Source organism: Salmo trutta, chromosome 12 (genome assembly GCF_901001165.1).
Source record: "Salmo trutta chromosome 12, fSalTru1.1, whole genome shotgun sequence".
Lineage (NCBI taxonomy): Eukaryota > Metazoa > Chordata > Actinopteri > Salmoniformes > Salmonidae > Salmo > Salmo trutta.
In genome coordinates, this window is record NC_042968.1 from 6357244 (window position 1) to 6381635 (window position 24392).

General features: G+C 44.3%; 1 protein-coding gene across 7 annotated transcripts in view; it reads left to right on the forward strand.

Moving 5' to 3' along the window:
* LOC115202833 (serine/threonine-protein kinase BRSK2) overlaps positions 1-24392 on the forward strand; it is a 168971-nt gene that overhangs the window by 70250 nt on the left and 74329 nt on the right. For 6 of the 7 annotated variants that reach the window (XM_029766887.1, XM_029766888.1, XM_029766891.1 and 3 more), the window contains exon 2: positions 9821-9915. The exons of the other annotated variant lie outside the window; for it this stretch is intronic. In XM_029766887.1, coding sequence (XP_029622747.1) covers positions 9821-9915 — 95 coding nt within the window. The remainder of the gene's footprint in view (positions 1-9820; positions 9916-24392) is intronic. 7 annotated transcript variants of the gene reach the window in all.

Here is a 24392-nt window from a genome sequence, read left to right on the forward strand (position 1 = left end):
TGTTAGAACTTGCCTTATTTCTCCTAAATTGAGTCAAAGTCAATGAGAAAGTTCTGGAGGAGGCAGAAAGGCATTTCCGTGCGGCTGCACTTTACTGGGCTTGGCACTCTGTCGACTGCTGTTTAAAAATAGCAGCCTGAAGTGGTGCAGAAGAGTAGCCACTCGACTGTGGACTCCACTACCGAGTATGCACTACAGAGTGTGTGAGTGTGTGTGGGTGGCAAACTGCACCTCTAGGCCATAGGCTTCCAACAACAATACTTGATTGAAAATAGTCCCTTTTGCTAAAATACAGCAGAGCCTGTAAAGAGATGACTCATGGCATTGTGTCATTAGAACTGATGTCTCTATAGTTATGATAGCTCTAGCTAATACTCTGTTGACTCACTGTAACTGCATACGATTTCATTGAACTTTAAACTCACTATGAACGCCTTAATATAGTCCAAGTCATATCTTCATTGTCTGACTTTGTTAGTGGATATGACAAAATATATGTGCTAAGTTTTTTTTAATTGTAAAATAAAAACTGTCGTCCTGAGTCTTGTCCACAGGCAGTGATTTGTGTGATCTGATATGAAACATGCAATTGAACCCATGAATGCGTTTTAGTGTCAGTTTCAGTCAGGGGTTGGAACCAAAGTTATTTTCCAATCATTTAGTTCTGAACAGAACCATCATGGGGCATGAGTTAAAATAATGGCAGAGCAATATAAATAAAACAATTATGATCAGTCAAGATGACTGCTTTAGCAGTTCTAGTGTTAAAAAGGAACACGATATAAACCGATTTGAACGTGTTCAGAACTTTATTTTGCAGGTTGGAACAGTTGAACGGAACCCCCAAAAAATGATGGTTCTGTCCTTGACTTTTCCTAAATAAAGTCTATATAACACACTGCCATCGTTAGGATCTTCATATCACAAACAGAACTGGAGTTATAACCGGTTTTAGGAGGGCATGTCATTTGTTTGAATGGTTTTCCCTCATTGCCCCTCCTGCTCCCAACAGAAGGGCCCGCTCCGCTCTTTCTTCCGACAGGTGAAAGTGCAGTGCCCGGTTGATAATCCCCCTGACAATTGACTCGAAACTGAACCTAAACTATACCAAAACTAATTTCACACATATAACAACAGATACAATTAATCAAGTAAAGTATGATGGGGAGAATGAGTGAGTGGGTGGGCCATTCATTGTATTGATCCATTCTAATTATAGGCCTAATTTTAAAATGGTATTTTATTTATTTTACCTTTATTTAACTAGGCAAGTCAGTTAAGAATTGTTTTATTTTTTTCAATGACGGCCTAGGAACAGTGGGTTGGTTAACGGCCTTGTTCAGGGGCAGAATATTTACCCTATATATTTACCCTATATCAATTCACCGACTTAAAGCAGCCTTATCAGTTTACTATGGCCTACTTGGAGTAGGCAACACAGAGTGAGCGTGGATCATTTTACATGCTGAATGACTTTCAATCTCTGGAAAAATATCCACATCACGCAGTAGGTGCGAGTGTTGGAGAATGTGGTGATGAGGCTTGTGGAACCTTATGTTGGCAAGGGGAGACAATTTCTTCACATCACTGTCGTTGGCAAACGATTTGCTTGCAAAGAAAACAAGTCTGGCCGGCACCATGAACAAAGTGAGATGGGATCTTCCTCCCTCCGTGCAAAATAAGGCACCTGCACAGCTGTTGTGGAGTAACAATGCTGAAGAATGACAAGACAACTGGACACAATCAAGAGAAAGCCGAACACTATTACACACTACAACCAAACAAAGGTATGTCAAAGTGTGTCAAGCAGGTGAACAAAATGTGGAAAAAGTCAAGGGGTCTGAATACTTTCCGAAGGCACTGTAGCTCGACATTAAATGACTTCTCCGATCAGTGAGGATAGAGCAGATTGCTATGGACGGGAAAGCTATAGTTCTTTACATGTGCGATGGACAGACAAGTGTAGGGTGCGAGATACTTCAGACATTTTGTGGTTGGGGAGAGAGCTAGAGAGGGTGGAGGAGGAGGTTTCACTTGAAGTGCTGGGCATCTTGTTATGACATGCATTATCTGAATTAGCTAGGACCACAGAATTTTATCTACAGGCTTCTATGGAGGAACTTTGAATATTTTTGAATTTCAGAGAGTTGGCTTAATGTTGGACCAGAGCTAGCTAGCTAACAAGCTTGTGTGTGCAGAGCTGCACCAAAATGAAAAACTAATCTTACCTTTTTTGTAGTTAATAAATCCAATGTGAAATGTGATAACTTCTAGTATCCTCAATTAACTAGCGTTCTGTTATTAGAAATCTCTCCCTAATTTCTGAATCATGCTTGTGAAGTCAGTAGGTTACAGCAGCCTACACATCGCACACAGGTAGCCTACATGGGGCAGGTAGCCTACACGCACACACACTGGCAAAGATTTTCAGCTGGCAGGCAGACACTGGAATAAGTTTCTGAGTGACAGAATGAGGGTTCTGTTGCGTTTTTTTGTGGGACTTAAAAAATGTCCGGAAGGTACAGGAACATTATTAACTGGTTCCCATGCTAATAAAATAACGTTTTTCTTCCAGAATAGTATAGATCACTTTCGTTCCTGGTTCTGATTCTGTTCCTCTAAAAATGTCGTTATTTTCCGGTTTTCTGTTCTTCTCCCTGAACCAGTTCCAACCCCTGGTTTGAGTTGGTAATGAGATTTGTCCGATGGGTCTTTCTGGTTATGTAGATGTGTTAGTGTTAAAGGTCAGGTGACAGGTCATGACCAGATCATACCCCACCTTTTGACCTCCCTGACAGATGACCTCTCACCATTGATCAGTAGAGCATCATCACTCCGGGTAGTGACGTGTGTGTGTGTGTTCACAAGTGTGAGTGCCTACAGTGTATGTGTGTATATAGTAGTGCATGTCTACATGTGTACGGGTGTACGTGTGTGTGTGTGTGAGTGTGTTTCTATGGGTTTACAAGTTTGCGTGCCTACAGTGTGTGTATACAGTACATTTGGAAAGTATTCAGACCCCTTGATTTTTTCCACATTTTGTTACGTTACAGCCTTATTCTAAAATGGATAAAATATTTTTTTCCCTCATCAATCTACGCAAAATACCCCATAATGACAAAGCAAAAACAGGTTTTAAATTTTTTTTGCAAATGTGTTAAAAATAAAAGCAGAAATACCTTATTTACACAACTATTCAGACCCTTTGCTATGAGACTCAAAATTGGGCTCAGGGGCATCCTGTTTCCATTGATCATCCTTGAGATGTTTTTAAAACTTGATTGGAGTCCATCTGTGCTAAATCCAATTGATTGGACATGATTTGGAAGGGCACACACCTGTCTATATAAGAGCCCACAGTTCACAGTGCATGTCAGAGCAAAAACCAAGCCATGAGGTCGAAGGAATTGTCCGTAGAGCTCCAAGACAGGATTGTGTAGAGGCACAGATCTGGGGAAGGGTACCAAAACATTTTTGCAGCATTGAAGGTCCCCAAGAACACAGTGGCCTCCATCATTCTTCAATGGAAGAAGTTTGGAACCACTGAGACTCTTCCTAGAGCTGGCTGCAGGGCCAAACTGAGCAATCGGGGGAGAAGGGCCTTGGTCAGGGAGGTGACCAAGAACTCGATGGTCACTCTGACAGAGCTCCAGAGTTCCTCTGTGGAGATAGGAGAACCTTCCAGAAGGACAACCATCTCTGCAGCACACCACCAATCAGGCCTTTATGGTAGAGTGGCTAGACAGAAGCCACTCCTCTTTAAAAGGCACATGACAGCCCGCTTGGAGTTTGCCAAGAGGCACCTAAAGGACTCTCAGACCATGAGAAACAATATTCTCTGGTCTGATGAAACCAAGATTGAACTCTTAGGTCTGAATGCCAATCGTCATGTCTGGAGGAAACCTGGCACCATTCCTACGGTGAAGCATGGTGGTCGCAGCATCATGCTGTGGGGATGTTTCTTAGTGGCAGGAACTGGGAGACTAGTCAGGATCAGGGGAAAGATGAATGGAGCAAAGTACAGAAAGAGCCTTGATGAAAACCTGCTCCAGAGCACTCAAGACCACAGACTGGGGCGACGGTTCACCTTCCAACAGGACAATGACCCTAAGTACACAGCCAAGACAACTCAGGAATGGCTTTGGGGCAAGTCTCTGAATGTCCTTGAGTGTCCCAGCCAGAGCCCGGATCTAACATCTCTGGAGAGACCTGAAAATAGCTGTGCATCGACACTCCTCATCAAACCTGACAGAGCTTGAGAGGATCTGCAGAGAAGAATGGGAGAAACTCCCTAAATACATGTCTACCAAGCTTGTAGCGTCATACCCAAGAAGACTCGAGGCTGTAATCGCTGCCAAAGGTGCTTCAACAATGTACTGAGTAAAGGGTCTGAATACTAAATGTGATATTTCAGTTTACTATTTTTAATACATTTGCAAAAATGACTAAAAACCTGTTGTTGGTTTGTCATCATGATGTATTTTGTATAGATTGATGAGGATAAAAGCTATTTAATCCATTTTAGAATAAGGCCGTAGCAAAAAGTTGGAAAAAGTCAAGGGGTCTGAATGCTTTCCCGAATGCACTTTACGTGCACGTGTAAACATTTGTACCGCTGTACGTGTGTGTGCGTGCATGTGTCTGCATGTACAGTATGCAATACACTTACAGAACCCCAGCAACCAGACACCCTGTCCCACAGGAAGTATTGAACACCTAACATACTTTGCCATGTCAGCAGTAGCCTAATTAACATGCTGCACATTTAGCATGGATGGGCCTCCTCAGCTTTCACCTGTTTACATGTATCCCACTCCACATGTATGTGGGTTTAGTCTTGTTTGAGGTTAAAGCAGTGAGATAAATCTAGAAGATGAATCAGTTATTGAATACAAGCCAGGTTCTATCCCCAGCTCTGGGAATGGAGAGCCTTAGGGTTTGGCTGGTTGGACATCATTGAGAGTTTTGATGACATCGTCCTGGAGGGGCTTTGGGTTGTATTGATCTTAACAGGCAAAGGAGGGATGGGGGAAGGGATGGAGAGTCAGAGGGAAGGATAGAGGGAGGAGAAATCAATGGGGATTCATTTATATTGGTCAGACGTGTGTGTGTGTGTGTGTGTGTGTGTGTGTGTGTGTGTGTGTGTTTGTGTGTGTGTGTGCGTGTTGTGTGTGTGTTGTGTGTTCTAGTCTTAGTCTAGTCTTTGCTTAGTATCTGGGGAGTTGACTTAGTAGCTCATACTCTCACTGAAATACAGCTCAGTGTAAACTGTAAACTAAGTCATTTTCAGTACTGTGCACAATATTTTTCCTCATCCCCCTCTCATCTTCCCCTCACTCTCATCTTCTCATCCTGCCAACAACCGAAGATAGTTTCTCCTCACCTCAGATGTTACAACAGAGGTGGATTAAAAGACTGTTGATCATTTTACTGTCTATCCATACGCTTCACAAATTCTACTTTAATTTGGATCCAATTATCAGTAATATATACTGTTGTATACAGCTGAAGTCGGAAGATTACATACACTTAGGTTGGAGTCATTAAAACTTGTTTTTCAACAACTCCACAAATTTCTTTTGAACAAACTATAGTTTTGGCAAGTCGGTTAGGACATCTACCTTGTGCATGACACAAGTCATTTTTCCAACAATTGTTTACAGACAGATTATTTCACTTATAATTCACTGTTTCACAATTCCAGTGGGTCAGAAGTTTACATACACTAAGTTGACTGTGCCTTTAAACAGCTTAGAAAATCCCAGAAAATTATTTCATGACTTTAGAAGCTTCTGATAGGCTAATTGACATCATTTGATTCAATTTGAGGTGTACCTGTGGATGTATTTCAAGGCCTACCTTCAAACTCAGTGCCTCTTTGCACGTCATCATGGATAAATCAAAAGAAATCAGCCAAGACCTCAGAAAAAAATGTGTAGACCTCCACAAGTCTGGTTCATCCTTGGGAGCAATTTCCAAATGCCTGAAGGTACCCCATTCATCTATACAAACAATAGTACGCAGGTATAAACACCAGGTATAAACACCGCAGCCGTCTTACCGCTCAGGAAGGAGACGCGTTCTGTCTCTTAGAGATGAACGTACTTTGGTGCGAAAAGTGCAAATCAATCCCAGAACAACAGCAAAGGACCTTGTGAAGATGCTGGAGGAAACAGGTACAAAAGTATCTATATCCACAGTAAAATGAGCCCTATATCGACATAACCTGAAAGGCCGCTCAGCAAGGAAGAAGCCACTGCGCCAAAACTGCCATAAAAAAGACAGACTACGGTTTGCAACTGCACATGGGGACAAAGATCATACTTTTTGGAGAAATGTCTTCTGATCTGAGGAAACAAAAATAGAGCTGTTTGGCCATAATGACCATCGTTATGTTTGGAGGAAAAAGGGGAACGCTTGCAAGCCGAAGAACACCATCCCAACCGTGAAGCATGGGGGTGGCAGCATCATGTTGTGGAGGTGCTTTGCTGCAGGAGGGACTGGTGCACTTCACAAAATAGATGGCATCATGAGGGAGGAAAATTATGTGGATATATTGAAGCAACATCTCAAGACATCAGTCAGGAAGTGAAAGCTTGGTAGCAAATGGGTTTTCCAAATGGACAGTGACCCCAAGCATACTTCCAAAGTTGTGGCAAAATGGCTTAAGGACAACAAAGTTGAGGTATTGGAGTGGCCATTTATTTTTTATTTATTTCACCTTTATACCAGGTAGGCTAGTTGAGAACAAGTTCTCATTTACAACTGCAACCTGGCCAAGATAAAGCAAAGCAGTTCGACACATACAATTACACAGAGTTACACATGGAATAAACAAACATACAGTCAATAATACAGTAGAAAAGGTCTATAAACAGTGTCTGCAAATGAGGTAGGATAAGGGAGGTAAGACAATAAATAGGCCATGGTGGCGAAGTAATTACAATATAACAATTAAACACTGGAATGGTAGATGTGCAGAAGATGAATGTGCAGGTAGAGATACTGGGGTGCAAAGGAGCAAGATAAATAAATAAATACAGTATGGGGATGAGGTAGTTGGATGGGCTATTTACAGATGGGCTATATACAGGTGCAGTGATCTGTGAGCTGCTCTGACAGCTGGTGCTTAAAGCTAGTGAGGGAGATATGAGTCTCCAGCTTCAGTGGTTTTTGCAGTTCGTTCAGGTCATTGGCAGCAGAGAACTGGAAGGAAAGGCGGTCAAAGGAAGAATTGGCTTTGGGTGTGACCAGTGAGATATAACTGCTGGAGCACGTGCTACGGGTGGGTGCTGCTATGGTGACCAGTGAGCGGAGATAAGGGGGGACTTTACCTAGCAGGGTCTTGTAGATGACCTGTAGCCAGTGGGTTTGGCGGCGAGTATGAAGCAAGGGCCAGCCAACGAGAGTGTACAGATCGCAGTGGTGGGTAGTATATGGGGCTTTGGTGACAAAACAGATGGCACTGTGATAGACTGCATCCAATTTGTTGAGTAGAGTGTTGGAGGCTATTTTGTAAATTACATTGCCAAAGTCGAGGATCGGTAGGATGGTCTGTTTTACGAGGGTATGTTTGGCAGCATGAGTGAAGGATGCTTTGTTGCGAAATAGGAAGCCAATTCTAGATTTAACTTTGGATTGGAGATGTTTGATGTGAGTCTAGAAGGAGAGTTTACAGTCTAACCAGACACCTAGGTATTTGTAGTTGTCCACATATTCTAAGTCAGAACCGTCCAGAGTAGTGATGCTGGACGGGCGGGCACGTGCGGGCAGCGATCGGTTGAATAGCGTGCATTAAGTTTTACTTGCATTTAAGAGCATTTGGAGGCCACGGAAGGAGAGTTGTATGGCATTGAAGCTCGTCTGGAAGTTAGTTAACACAGTGTCCAAAGAAGGGACAGAGTTATACAGAATGGTGTCGTCTGCGTAGAGGTGGATCAGAGAATCACCAGCAGCAAGAGCGACATCATTGATGAGAGAGAGAAGAGAGAGAGAGAGAGAAGCCCTGACCTCAATACTATAGAAAATGTGTGGGCAGAACTGAACAAGTGTTTGCGAGCAAGGAGGCCTACAAACCTGACTCAGTTACACCAGCTCTGTCAGGAGGAATGGCCAAAATTCACCCAACTTATTGTGGGAAGCTTGTGGACGGCAATCCAAAACGTTTGTCCCAAGTTAAATAATTTAAAGGCAATGCTACCAAATACTAATTGAGTGTATGTAAACTTCTGACACACTGGGAATGTGATGAAAGAAATAAAAGCGGAAATAAATCATTCTCTCTGCTATTATTCTGACATTTCACATTATCTAAAATAAAGTGGTGATCCTAACTGACCTACGTCAGGGAATTTTTACTTGGATTAAATGTCAGGAATTGTGAAAAACTGAGTTTAAATGTATTTGGCTAAGGTGTATGTAAACTTCTGACTTCAACCGTATATTTGGCTTGTCACAATACAATATGTGCCTGGCTGATTCAATCAGATTTTCTCTCTCACGCTCTCTCTTTATAGCCCACAGCTTCACTGAGCGCACGTCATCTCTTTTTCATTCTCCAATCTTTTTCAGCATATTTCGCCTATTTTCCTGTTCTTTCACTGATGACTCACACGCCTGTGTTTGCCTTTTGGTACCGTCACGCGCACACACTCACGCACACACACACACGCACACACACACTCACAATCTATTCGTGGCAATTACATCAATATCAAATATTCATTACCTGGTGTAAAGTGGTTGCCGGGGTCTCTAACCCATGTTGGCCAGGCAATCGAGCAGCAGTCCCCGAGCTCCGCTGACAGCAAGATCAATGGCACATTGTGAATGTCGTCCAGGATGCCATTCCGGCTCTAACTGCCTAACATAAAAGAGCCCTGCGGCTGCCATCTTGGCTCAAAGCCACTGGTGTTTACGGCCCCGGTTTCCCAGTTTCCTTGCACCTTTGGGGAAACCCATGGGGAAATCACACGTCAAATGTAGGATATGTACATCTCCTCTGAAATATGTATACCAGGTAATAAAAGCGGTGCATATGCAGTGTGTGGTGGTATTTAGATGCAGACCTTTTAGTAGGAAAGTGACACCCTATCCCCAGGCTCAGCTCTTTGAAAAAGATAGATGTCGCCATTGTGTGTGTGTGTGTGTGTGTGTGTGTGTGTGTGTGTGTGTGTGTGTGTGTGTGTGTGTGTGTGTGTGTGTGTGTGTGTGTGTGTCATAAAATAAAGCTATTGCTTTCTCTGCATTGATTCTTTCATGTTGCTGTTTATGTAGAAGTTGACATTTACTTTGAGATGCAAAATGGCGAGATGGGAGACGTTGGCCTCGCGCGGCTCTGTGGGGTTTCATACAGTGGTTTTTATGAGGAGCTTTGAGGGATGTTTTCTATTATGGAGTTGTTGTGGGCTGACCGATGCTCTCTCATTTCATCTGTATGTGTGTGTATTCTTGATCTGAGCGAGATGTCCAGGGCTTTAGTGTACACACTGACACTCCCTACTCACTGACATTTACTCTGGTTCCCTTCAGTAGGACTTTGTTCGATACGCGAGGCAACTCTGTTCTTGGAGTCACTGTGTGTTGGTGCAGGGTTTTGTTTCAGCCCAGCACAAAAACACCTGATACAACTGGTTCGAACAAGACAGGCCTACTCATTCGGCTATTGTGCGTTGGACCCTCTTTGCTTTGTGTGTGTGTTTGCGCACGTGTGCGTGTGTGTCTGTGTGTTTATTATGTGTTTGACGGTCTTCACTGTGCATATTTGTGTGTGTGTGTGTGTGTGTGTTTGACACATTATTTGCTAACGTGTGTGTTTCAGGCCTGGTGAAGCTGGGAATCCACTGTGTCACGTGTCAGAAAGTGGCCATCAAGATCGTCAACAGAGAGAAACTCAGCGAGTCTGTCCTCATGAAGGTAAGACCATGGGCTTGACACTACATGTTGCAATGGAGAGCCATATGGCCTTTGTTGTTGTTATTGTTAGAAAAAGAGGGTAATATGACTTCCTGTTACTGTAGTAGAGAGAGTAGAGTGTTGTCCTGCAGGGTCTGACAGTATGACCGGAGGTCTTCCAGGGATAGTGCTGTTACGTAAAACGGATTAATAGAGATGCCTTCCTAACCTTCCATAGCTCTTTATCTTTGTGTCAGTGTGTGTGTGAGTATTGGGGCCTATGAATGACGAAGTATGCTAAGCAGCACTTCTGCATTTCCTCATTAGACCAGTACCCATCAATAGCTAGACGAGACTTTGCTTCTCTGCAATTATAAGCCCTTATGGTAGAGTAAACCATTGGAGTTAGGAAAATGGAGCAGTTCTTAATCTGATCTTGTATAATGACCTTTCATGGGATGCAGCATATTCTCTATCTCAGGAAATCACACTGAAGCATCTCATTGGGATGTAATTGGATTGTGGGTAGATTTAATTTGAATGGGGTGCAGCGCATACATACAGCATACTGTATGTGCTCTCACATGCACACACAGATGCACACACAGATGCACACACCACACACACACACACACACACACACACACACACACACACACACACACACACACAGGATGAGATCATCATGACATACTTAGCACGCACGCACGTACACTGCCCCCCCCCCCCCCACACACACACACACACACACTTCAGTAGTGCCAACACTTCAATATCCTGAGTGTGAGATAGATGGTGAACCAGTGCATGAGGTTCGTGTGGTGCTTGGCACTATCACACTGCTTTGTCCTCCGCACAGAGAAAGGGTCACAGGCAGCCATGGGTGACAAATGTTCTTAATAAAAAACACCCTGGCTGGTATGTGTGTGTGTGTGTGTGTGTGTGTGTGTGTGTGTGTCTGTGGACTTAATATCATGACTCTAGTGGGCCCACTAGGATGTAGTCGGGGAGATTTTCTGTTGACCAAGCACATGCTTTACTTTCCCTCATTCCCATGGTCACCCCTCAGTAGGGCAATTAACCGTCTGTGTGTTTTGTCAGTCTGCACAGGAGTGTGTGCAGTACGCTATGCACATACATGTGTGCACTATGCACTAACCAAGGCAGTGGAATAAGTAGAGTTTGGTAAGATATGTGTGTGTGTACAGTAATAAAACAATTCCAAATAAATTGATCACATACACAGATGTTATTGCGGGTGTAGCGAAATGCTTGTGTCACGTTGGTATGAAAAGATGTGGGAGACAGGTGCAGGAATGCGTAATAGGGGTAATGAAATTAAATGAAAGTTCCAGAGGGATCCGTGACAGTGACCCCCGACGCACTGTTCTAGCGGCACAACGACACCGGTCTAGAGGACGATCACGGTAACACAGTGCGGGTCGATCAGTATCCAATGTAGCTGCCGAAGTTGTGTCATAGTCGGACAGGCCAGTTGCAGCTGCCGAAGTTGCGGCGGTGTCGGACGGACCAGTAGGAGTGGCGTCGGACGGACCGGTTGTGATGGCGTCGGACAGGCCAGTTGTGGCTGCTGAAGTGGCGTCGTCAGACGGACCCGTTGTGGCAACGTCCGGCGGCCCAGTTGCAGCTGCCGAAGTTGCGGCGGCACTGGATGGACCAGTCGCAGCGTCGTCGGACGGCCCATTCCTGCTGTCTCCCTTAAATGGTCGATTATTCTGTCACGTAGGTATGAAGGGAAAGGGAGACAGGCGCAGGAATGCATAATAGGGTTTTTTATTCAGCCCGTATTACATCGTGCCGTGTAAAAGCACGGGGGCGAAGACCAAACAAACACTATACAAAACACAGGGTTGAAACCCAAACAAAAGAGCAAGGAGTACCTCGAATAATTAACACCAGTGCACAATGATTATCACACGGGATGAGACCCGTAATCATCTGCGCAATCCACAAGGGCACGAAAGCCCAAATACAGTGAGGGAAAAAAGTATTTGATCCCCTGCTGATTTTGTACGTTTGCCCACTGACAAAGAAATGATCAGTCTATAATTTTAATGGTAGGTTTATTTGAACAGTGAGAGACAGAATAACAACAACAAAAAATCCAGAAAAACGCATGTCAAAAATGATTTGCATTTTAATGAGGGAAATAATATTTGACCCCTCTGCAAAACATGACTTAGTACTTGGTGGCAAAACCCTTGTTGGCAATCACAGAGGTCAGACGTTTCTTGTAGTTGGCCACCAGGTTTGCACACATCTCAGGAGGGATTTTGTCCCACTCCTCTTTGCAGATCTTCTCCAAGTCATTAAGATTTCGAGGCTGACGTTTGGCAACTCGAACCTTCAGCTCCCTCCACAGATTTTCTATGGGATTAAGGTCCGGAGACTGGCTAGGCCACTCCAGGACCTTACTGTGCTTCTTCTTGAGCCACTCCTTTGTTGCCTTGGCCGTGTGTTTTGGGTCATTGTCATGCTGGAATACCCATCCATGACCCATTTTCAATGCCCTGGCTGAGGGAAGGAGGTTCTCACGCAAGATTTGACGGTACATGGCCCCGTCCATCGTCCCTTTGATGCTGTGAAGTTGTCCTGGCCCCTTAGCAGAAAAACACCCCCAAGGCATAATGTTTCCACCTCCATGTTTGACGGTGGGGATGGTGTTCTTGGGGTCATAGGCAGCATTCCTCCTCCTTCAAACACGGCGAGTTGAGTTGATGCCAAAGAGCTCCATTTCGGTCTCATCTGACCACAAAACTTTCACCCAGTTGTCCTCTGAATCATTCAGATGTTCATTGGCAAACTTAAGACGGGCATGTATATGTGCTTTCTTGAGCAGGAGGACCTTGCGGGCGCTGTAGGATTTCAGTCCTTCACGGCGTAGTGTGTTACCAATTGTTTTCTTGGTGACTATGGTCCCACCTGCCTTGAGATCATTGACAAGATCCTCCCGTGTAGTTTTGGGCTGATTCCTCACCGTTCTCATGATCATTGCAACACCACGAGGTGAGATCTTGCATGGAGCCCCAGGCCAAGGGAGATTGACAGTTCTTTTGTGTTTCTTCCATTTGCAAATAATCGCACCAATTGTTGTCACCTTCTCACCAAGCTGCTTGGCGATGGTCTTGTAGCCCATTCCAGCCTTGTGTAGGTCTACAATCTTGTCCCTGACATCCTTGGAGAGCTCTTTGGTCTTGGCCATGGTGGAGAGTTTGGAATATGATTGATCTATTGCTTCTGTGGACTGGTGTCTTTTATACAGGTATCAAACTGAGATTAGGAGCACTCCCTTTAAGAGTGTGCTCCTAATCTCAGCTCGTTACCTGTATAAAAGACACCTTGGAACCAGAAATCTTTCTGATTGAGAGGGTGTCAAATACTTATTTCCCTCATTAAAATGCAAATTAATTTCTAACATTTTTGACATGCATTTTTCAGGATTTTTTGGTTGTTATTCTGCCTCTCACTGTTCAAATAAACCTACCATTAAAATTATAGACTGATCATTTCTTTGTCAGTGGGCAAACTTACAAAATCAGCAGGGGATCAAATACTTTTTTCCCTCACTGTGCAGAGCACAGGTACAAACACACACCAACGAACCTAGTAACAATAATCGACCGGACAATGGTAATCCAAGGGCACCCTTATACAATTACTAATCACTGGGAATAGGGGCCAGGTGTGCGTAATGAATGTTCCGGAGGGATCCGTGACAGCTTGTGTTCCTAGCTCCAACAGCGCAGTATTATCTTAACAATTCACAACAATACACAAATGTAAAAGTAAAAGAATGGAATTAAGAAATATGTAAATATTAGGACGAGCAATGTCGTAGTGGCATTGACTAAAATACAGTAGAATAGAATACAGTATATAAACTCAGCAAATAAAGAAACGTCCTCTCACTGTCAACTGCGTTAATTTTCAACAAACTTAACATGTGTAAATATTTGTATGAACATAGCAAGATTCAACAACTGAGACATAAACTGAACAAGTTCCACAGACATGTGACTAACACAAATGGAATTATGTATCCCTGAACAAAGGGGGGTCAAAATCAAAAGTAACAGTCAGTATCTGGTGTGGCCACCAGCTGCATTAATACTACAGTGCATCTCCTCCTCATGGACTGCACCAGATTTGCCACTTCTTGCTGTGTGATGTTACCCCACTCTTCCAGCAAGGCACCTGCAAGTTCCCAGACATTTTTGGGGGGAATGGTGCTAGCCCTCACCCTCCGATCCAACAGGTCCTAGACGTGCTCAATGGGATTGAGATCCGGGCTCTTCGCTGGCCATGGCAGAACACTGACATTCCTGTCTTGCAGGAAATCACGCACAGAACGAGCAGTATGGCTGGTGGCATTGTCATGCTGGAGGCTCATGTCAGGATGAGCCTGCAGGAAGGGTACCACATGAGGGAGGAGGATGTCTTCCCTGTAATGCACAGCGTTGAGATTGCCTGCAATGACGACAAGCTCAGTCCGATGATGCTGTGACACACCGCCCCAGACCATGACGGACCCTCCACCTCCAAATCGATCCCGCTCCAGAGTACAGGCCTTGGTGTAACGCTCACTCTTCAACGATAAACGCAAATCTGACCATCACCCCTGGTGAGACAAAACCGCGACTCGTCAGTGAAGAACACTTTTTGCCAGTCCTGTCTGGTCCAGCGACGGTGGGTTTGTGCCCATAGGCGACGTTGTTTCTGATGATGTCTGGTGAGGACCTGCGTTACAACAGGCCTACAAGCCCTCAGTCCAGCCTCTCTCAGCCTATTGCAGACAGTCTGAGCACTGATGGAGGGATTGTGTGTTCCTGGTGTATCTCGGGCAGTTGTTGTTGCCATCCTGTACCTGTCCCGCAGGTGTGATGTTCGGATGTACCGATCCTGTGCAGGTGTTGTTACACGTGGTCTGCCACTGCGAGGACGATCAGCTGTCCGGCCTGTCTCCCTGTAGCTCTGTCTTAGGCGTCTCACAGTACAGACATTTATTGCCCTGGCCACATCTGCAGTCCTCATGCTTTCTTGCAGTTTGCCTTAAGCACGTTCAAGCAGATGAGCAGGGACCCTGGGCATCATTCTTTTGGTGTTTTTCAGAGTCAGTAGAAAGGCCTCTTTAGTGTCCTAGGTTTTCATAACTGTGACCTTAATTGCCTACCGTCTGTATGCTGTTAGTGTCTTAACGACCGTTCCACAGGTGCATGCTCATTAATTGTTCATGGTTCATTGAACAAGCATGGGAAATAGTTTTTAAACCCTTTACAATGAAGATCTGTGAAGTTATTTGGATTTTTACAAATTATCTTTGAAAGACAGGGTCCTGAAAAAGGGACATTTCTTTTTTTGCTGAGTTTACATATGAAATGAGTAAAGCAGTATGCAAACATTATTAAAGTGACTGCTGTTCCATTATTAAAGTGGCCAGTGATTCCATGTCTATGTATGTAGGGCAGAAGCCTCTAAGGTGCAGGGTTGAGTAACCGGGCGGTAGGCAGCTAGTGATGGCTATTTAACAATTTGATGACTTTGAGATAGAAGCTGTTTTTCTCTCTGTCCCAGTTTTGATATACCTGTACTGACCTTCCCTTTTGGATGATAGTGGGGTGAACAGGCCGTGGCTCGGGTGATTGATATCCTTGATGATCTTTTTGGCCTTCCTGTGACATCGGTTGCTGTAGGTGTCCTGGAGGGCAGGCACCACCCTCTGGAGAGCCCTGCGGTTGCGAGTGGTACCGTTTCCGTACCTGGCAGTGATACAGCCCTACAAGATGTTCTCAATTGTGCATCTGTAAAAGTTTGTGAGGGTCTTAGGGGCCAAGCCGAATTTCTTCAGCCTCATGAGGTTGAAGGTTGCGCCTTCTTCCCCACACTGTCTGTGTGGGTGGACCATTTCAGATTGTTAGTGATGTTTACGCTGAGGAACTTCAAGCTTTCCACCTTCTCCACTGCGGTCCCGTCAATGTGGATAGGGGCGTTTCCTGAAGTCCACGATCGGCTTCTTTGTTTTATTGACGTTGAGGGAGCGGTTATTTTCCTGGCACCACTCCGCCAGGACCCTCACCTCCTCCCTCTAGGCTGTTTTGCGATTGTTGGTAATCAGGCCTATTACGGTTGTGTCGTCTGCAAACTTGGTGATTGAGTTGGAAGCGTGCGGCCACGGAGAACGAGAGCCCACGGAGCGGGCCGCATCGGTGGCACTGTGTTATCCTCAAAGTGGGCAAAGAAGGTGTTTAGCTTGCCTGGGAGCAAGGCGTCGGTGTCCGTGTAATCCGTGATCGTCTGTAGACCCTACCACATACGTCTCATGTCTGAGCCGTTGAATTGCGACTCCACTTTGTCTCTGTTCTGACGTTTTGCCTGTTTGATTGCCTTACGGAGGGAATAACTGCACTGTTTGTATTTGACCATATTCCCAGTCAGCTTGCCATGGTTAAATGCGTTGGTTCGCGCTTCCAGTTTTGCGCGAATGCTGCCATTTGTCCACGGTAACAGTAACTAACTAACTTTTGTACATCGCTCTGGTCCAAACAATTGACCTCATTTTCGCGCCCAAAAAACGTAATTCTTCCAGATCAACTGTAATATCAATACCATTGTAAAGCACAATTTCTCCCCTTTCCAGCAAAATGAAGGATGAGACCTTCATGATGCCCATCCCTGAATGATTGAAGAAGGCAATGAGCGCCGTCAGGTCTTTTTAAAAATGGCGGGTGGGGAAGCGAAACCTATTGCGTGATAGTGAAACGGGGAGATATGTCGTGTGGGGAAACAACTTTTTTCACCTGATCTGTCCAACTTATCACCTCTAAAATGTAAGTAAAATACTACAAAGAGTTTATGTAATGTGTCATTACATACCTTTTTGAAGGTTTGTGTCAAATTTGAATCAGGTTTTTAGAGCGGCGCTAAAGTTATCTTCCGAATGTGAACAGCGGCTGCCGCAGCTTTTGAGAGTCACAATGGCTTGCAGTGATGACACAGAAAAATGAATGCATTCAGTTGTACAATTGACCAGGTATCCCCCTCACCCCTTACTTTATCCCTTTGTTGTTTTTAATATGCAAGAGAAGGGCTACCCCTGGTGGAAAGAGGCTGTAGTGACACGTCACGATGTAACGTACCGAGGGGTCCGTTTTTTCATCTTTTCTCCAATACTATTAGGGCCATTACCATGTCAGTCAACGCTGAATCGAAACTTAGTTCACACCCCGAATTTTTGATGCAACACATTCGCTGCAGCCCCATTCGTTTTCATTGCAGCCTTGTCTGAATGCTGCGGTTGCGCGAATTTGTACGGAATGGGGTTAGTCACCGTCATATGTAATAATGTGCTAACGTACAAACACACTCTTGCCCTCTCATATGGTGTGTGTGTGTGTGTACAGTATGTGTGTGCAGTAGGGCGGCAGCGGAGTCAGCCAAACGGGCCATTTCAGAGCTGCTGCCTCTCCTTCCTGCTGATGTTGTTCTTTCAGCCTAATGAGAGAACGAGTGGGATGGAGAGAACGGGAGAAAAGAGGGGAGCATTACTCCACCCATCAGGCCTACTCAACACTTTAAACCTCTCACTCTTCATTTCCATTGCCTTGGTTTAGTTGGTTAAATGGGTCATTTACTCAGATTTTTTAACTTTTTTTAATTTAACCTTTATTTAACTAAGCAAATCAGTTAATATCAAATTCTCATTTTACAATGACGTCCTACCCCGGCCAAACCCTCCCCTAACCCGGATGACGCTGGGCCAATTGTGCACCGCCATATGGGATTAGGGTGTGTGTGTGTGTGTGTGTGTGTGTGTGTGTGTGTGTGTGTGTGTGTGTGTGTGTGTGTGTGTCTGAAGTTAGTTTGAGTTGAATGACACATGGAGCATATCCCTTTTTTGTCTCTGTTTTGTCCCTCATCCTATCAGGCTTTATATTTCAAATTTGTTCAAATCTTTCTTTTCCATCTCTTTCTCTCTCTCTCTCTCTCTCTCTCTCTCTCGGTCTCTCTGTCTCGTTCTCGCTCTCTCTCTCTTTACTCACTCACTCATTTTCTCTCTCTCTCTCTCTCTCTCTCTCTCTCTCTCTCTCTCTCTCTCTCTCTCTCTCTCACTCATTCCCATTCTCAACATCTGAGGGGCTTGTTGTCATAGGAACAGTGATTGGCTTTGGAAAGGGAGGGGAGAAAATGACATGTCTTCCCAGCGTGAGTTGTTGGCCGTCTGTCTTTCCCCCTACCCAATGCAAATCCACCAGACAACACACTACACACACACTCAGAGACAACAACATGTTTAAAACATATTCCCTTCCTCTGTTGTCTCACCTCAAAACTCATTCATACTTTGGCATTTTCAAAAGGTTTGATTTTCAAGTGTACTCGTGAATCATGATGTGTTTCTTTGTTTAAAAGGCCGTTACAGCAGGTACACTACAATATGCATCTGTACATTCATCTTTTCAGTTTGTGTGTGTGTGTGTGTGTGTGTGTGTGTGTGTGTGTGTGTGTGTGTGTGTGTGTGTGTGTGTGTGTGTGTGTGTGTGTGTGTGTGTGTGTGTGTGTGTGTGTGTGTGTCTGTGTGTAGGTCAGAGATATGGAGGGGAGAAGGTTAGAAAAAAGAGAGAAAGAGGGAGAACAAGAGGGACAGAAGAAGGGGGAGAGAGGACATGTATTTCTAACCCTACTTTCATACTCCTCTGGTCTCTAACATTACATCACATGTACTTATTTCCTTTCAGTCCCTTCATCAAAAATGAAAGACTAAACTTATTTCCCGTCTACTGTCTCTCATGTTGGGATTAATTGTCTTCTCCATCCCTGCTTCCTCTTTGTTTTGTCTCTAATCTCAATTCAATTCAAGGGCTTTATTGACATGGGAAACATATGTTAACATTGCAAAAGCAAGTGAAGTAGATAAACAAAAGTTAAATAAACAATACAAATTAACAGTAAACATTACACTCACAAAAGTTCCAAAAGAATTAAGACATTTCAAATGTCATATTATGTGCAAATAGTTAGAGTACAAAAGGGAAAATAAATAAACATTAATATGGGTTGTATTTACAATGGTGTTTGTTCTTCACTGGTTGCCCTTTTCTTGTGGCAACAGGTAACAAATATTGCTGCTGTGATGGGAAGGTAGCATAATAATGCTACCTTCAACTTTAACTTTAAACCTTCAATTATAATTTTTACGAAGAGATCATGTGAGATATCTCCGACACTTAAGAGGTGAACCCGCTTTTGTGTGTTAATGGCAGTTTTACAATCAAAAATAAACTTCAATGGCCACTCAGGGTAGATTCCTCTCAGTATTTCACCCAGTAGATATGGGAGTTTGTCAAAATTGTGTTTGTTTTCAAATTCTTTGTGGATCTGTATGATCTGAGGGAAATATGTGTCTCTAATATGGTAATACATTTGGCAGGAGGTTAGGAAGTACAGCTCAGTTTCCACCTCATTTTGTGGGCAGTGTGCACATAGCCTGTCTTCTCTTGAGAGCCAGGTCTGCCTACGGTGGCCTTTCTCAATAGCAAGGCTATGCTCACTGAGTCTGTACATAGACAAAGCTTTCCTTAAGTTTGGGTCAGTCACAGTGATCAGGTATTCTGCCACTGTGTACTCTCTGTTAAGTGCCAAATAGCATTCTAGTTTGCTCTGTTTTCTGTCAATTAATTTAAATGTGTCAAGTAATTATATTTTTGTTTTCTCATTATTTGGTTGGGTTTAATTGTGTTGCTGTCCTGGTGCTCTGTGGGGTCTGTTTCTGTTTGTGAACAGAGCCCCAGGACCAGCTTGCTTAGGGGACTCTTCTCCAGTGTCATCTCTCTGTAGCTGATGGCTTTGTTATGGAAGGTTTGGGAATCACTTCCTTTTATGTGTTTTTGGAATTTAACGGCTCTTTTCTGGATTTTGATAATTACCGGGAATCGGCCTAATTCTGCTCTGCATGCATTATTTGTTGTTTTACGTTGTACACAGGATATTTTTGCAGAATACTGCATGCAGATTCTCATTTTGGTGTTAGTCCCATTTTGTGAATTCTTGGTTGGTGAGCAGATTCCAGACCTCACCACCATAAAGGGCAATAGGTTCTATAACTGACTCAAGTATTTTTTTGCCAGATCCTATTTGCTATGTCGAATTGTATGTTCCTTTTCATGGCATAGAAGACCCATCTTGCCTTGTCTCTCAGCTTGATCACAGCTTTGTGGAAATTACCTGTGGCGCTGATGTTTAGGCCGAGAGTATGTATAGTTTTTTATGTGCTCCAGAGCAATGGTGTCTAAATGGAATTTGTATTTGTGGTCCCGGCAACTGAACCTTTTTTGGAACACCATTATTTTTGTCTTACTGAGGTTTACTGTCAGGGCCCAGGTCTGACAGAATCTGTGCAGAATAGCTAGGTGCTCTCTCTGGCCTCTGTAGCAGCATTAGCATGGCATTTGCATGTGTTTCTGCATTGTGTGTGTGTGTGTGTGTGTGTGTGTGTGTGTGTGTGTGTGTGTGTGTGTGTGTGTGTGTGTGTGTGTGTGTGTGTGTGTGTGTGTGTGGGAGTGTGTGTGTGTGTGTGTGTGTGTGTGTGGAAGTGTGTGTGTGGAAGTGTGTGTGTGGAAGTGTGTGTGATCCTAGATTGACGGTGTGTGTGTAACAGCTGAAGACAGTCTGAGCACCAGAGACTTGACATTTAGAGACCGGAGGAGATGAGATGTTGCAGAGACAGGGATCACCACCTAACATCATCACCAGCACCCTTCTGAGATAATGATGTCATCCCTGGCATTTAGACTAAGAATATCGAGTGAGATTAGAATCATAATCATTGCAAATTATACAACATAACTGTTCTATACATTTACAATAATCAAATCTCACTCCATTGTAGAACTTCCTACTCTGCTCTATGGATATAGCGATACTACAATACAGCTAGGGCACACCAGATCCACTGCGGTATTAGACGTTTTTCCAGGTCCCCAGGACTTCGGGAGATGTCCTGTGCATGAAATGTCATTATCGAGCGCCTGTTACCATCTAGTAGACACTCGTTAGGGCATTGTGGATTGAGATTGAGGAAGAGTTTTATCCGCGAGCTACGACTCCGAGGATTGCGGGTTCAATTTCAGTTTGAACTCTTTTCCAAACCTTAAAACTTACCTTACTTTCACTTCACCCATAGACATTTATTCTTGCCCCCCTGGACAAATCTTGTTGTATAATGACGCTTCACTACTACAGTGACACAAGCTGTGGGGTTAGAACATACACAGAGGTGTGGGTGTCCATTGATGTTCCACACAGGTGTGGGCACAAACACACGGACGTGCACACACTTTATTTGTATTTATTTTTATTTCACCATTATTTAACCAGGTAGGCAAGTTGACAACAAGTTCTCATTTACAATTGCGACCTGGCCAAGATAAAGCAAAGCAGTTCGACACATACAACAACACAGAGTTACACATGGAGTAAAAGAAACATACAGTCAATAATACAGTAGAAAAATAAGTCTATATACAATGTGAGCAAATGAGGTGAGATAAGGTTAGGTAAAGGCAAATAAATGGCCATGGTGGCAAAGTAAATACAATATAGCAAGTAAAACACTGGAATGGTAGATTTGTAGTGGAAGAAAGTGCAAAGTAGAAATAGAAATAATGGGGTACAAAGGAGCAAAATAAATAAATAAATAAATACAGTAGGGGAAGTGGTAGTTGTTTGGGCTACATTATAGATGGGCTATGCACAGGTGCAGTGATCTGTGAGCTGCTCTGACAGCTGGTGCTTAAAGCTAGTGAGGGGGATAAGTGTTTCCAGTTTCAGAGATTTTTGTAGTTCGTTTCAGTCATTGGCAGCAGAGAACTGGAAGGAGAGACGGCCAAAGGAGGAATTGGCTTTGGGGGTAACCAGAGAGATATACCTGCTGGAGCGCGTGCTACAGGTGGGTGCTGCTATGGTGACCAGTGAGCTGAGATAAGGGGGGACTTTACCTAGCAGGGTCTTGTAGATGACCTGGAGCCAGTGGGTTTGGCGACGAGTATGAAGTGAGGGCCAGCCAACGAAAGCGTACAGGTCGCAGTGTGGGTAGTATATGGGGCTTTGGTGACAAAACGGATGGCACTGTGATAGACTGCATCCCGTTTATTGAGTGGGGTATTGGAGGCTATTTTGTAAATGACATCGCCGAAGTCGAGGATCGGTAGGATGGTCAGTTTTATGAGGGTATGTTTGGCAGCATGAGTGAAGGATGCTTTGTTGCGAAATAGGAAGCCAATTCTAGATTTAACTTTGGATTGGAGATGTTTTATGTGAGTATGGAAGGAGAGCTTACAGTCTAACCAGACACCTAGGTATTTGTAGTTGTCCACATATTCACATATACACACACACTTACTGTACAGTGTCAGTTGTATTTTATGTCTGTGAGTGTGTGTGCGTGTGCGTGTGTGTGTGTGTGTGTGTGTGTGTGTGTGCGTGTGCGTGTGCGTGTGTGTCGTCCTTGGGCCCAGCAAGGGCTCTGACATCCAGACTTAAGTCCTCACATTTCTGAGCCAGCAAGATGGTGGAGACGGGAGGGAGGGAAAGGGAGACAGTCAAGGTGGTAGGGATGGATGGGGTGTGGAGAATGGAGGGATGGTGGCAGGGATAAGGAGAGGGGGGCTAGGGGCTGTTAGAGGACCACCTGGTGAGACCAGATAAATGTAGAAAATATGACATGATAGCAGGAAATTGGTTGTGTGAGACAGAGAGGGGGGGTGTATGTGTTTATATATCATAGGAGAAGCCACTGTAGAGATGGGTCTAGGGTGGCAGGTAAGGTGGAGTTGATATGATCCTTGACTAGTCTCTCAAAGCACTTCATGATGACAGAAGTGAGTGCTACGGTGCGGTAGTAATTTAGTTCAGGTACCTTTGCTTTCTTTGGTACAGGAACAATGGTAGCCATCTTGAAGCATGTGGGGACAGCAGACTGGGATAGGGAGAGATTGAATATGTCAGTAAACACACCAGCCAGCTGATCTGTGCATGCTCTTAGGACGAGGCTAGGATGCCGTCTGGGCCGGCAGCCTTGTGAGGGTTAACACGTTTAAATGTCTTACTCACGTCGGCCACGGAGAAGGAGAGGGGGGCAAAGAAGGTGTTTAGTTTGTCTGGAAGCAAGATGTTGGTGTCTGTGACGTGGCTGGTTGTCTTTTTGTAGTCCATGATTGTCTGTAGACCCTGCCACATACGTCTCGTGTCTGAGCCGTTGAATTGCGACTCCATTTTGTCCCTGTACTGACATTTTGCTTGTTTGATTGCCTTTCGGAGGGAATAACTACACTGTTTGTATTCTGCTATATTCCCAGTCACCTTGCCATGGTTAAATGCAGTGCTTTGCGCTTTCAGTTTTGTGCGAATGCCGCCATCGATCTGGTTAGGGTAGGTTTTAATAGTCACAGTGGGTACAACATCTCCAATGCACTTCCTTTTAAACTCACTCACCGAATCAGCGTAAATTGATATTATTTTCTGAGGCTGCCCGGAACATTTCCCAGTCCGCGTGATCAAAACGATCTTGAAGCGTGGATTCCGATTGGTCAGACGAGCATTGAATAGTTCTCGTCACAGGTACATCCTGTTTGAGTTTCTGCCTATAGGACGGTAGGAACAAAATGGAGTGGTGGTTAGATTTGCCGAAGGTAGGGTGGGGGAGGGCCTTGTATGCATCGCGGAAGTTACAGTAGCAGGGATCTGGTGTACTGCCCGCACCAGTGCTACAATCAATATGCTGATAGAATTTAGGTAGCCTTGTTCTCAAATTTGCTTTGTTAAAATCCCCAGCTACAATAAATGCAGCCTCGGATATTTGGTTTCCAGTTTGCATAGAGTCCAGTGAAGTTCCTTGAGGGCCGTCGTTGTATCGGCTTGAGGGGAGGTATACACGGCTGTGACAATAACCGTCGAGAATTCTCTTGGCAGATAATATGGTCGACATTTGATTGTGAGGAATTCTCGATCAGGTGAACAAAAGGACTTGAGTTCCTGTATGTTGTTTACGATTACACCATGAGTCGTTAATCATGAAGCATACACCCCCGCCCTTCTTCTTCCCAAAGAGATGTTTATTTCTGTCGGCACGACGTGTAAAGAATCCCGGTGGCTGTACCAACTCCGACAACATATCCCTTCTGTGAAACAGAGAATGTTACAATCCCTGATGTCTCTCTGGAAAGCGACCCTTGCCCTAATTTCGTCTACCTTGTTATCTAGAGAATGGACATTGGCAAGTAATGTACTTGGAAGCGGTGGCTGCTGTGCACGCCTACGAAGTTTGACCAGGAGGCCGCTCCGTCTACCTCTTCTGTGGCGACGTTGTTTTGGGTCGGCCTCTGGAATTAGATCCAATGCCCTGGGTGGTGGTGCGAACAAAGGATCCGCTTCGGGAAAGTCGTATTCCTGTTCGTAATGTTGGTAAGTTGACTTCACTCTGATAT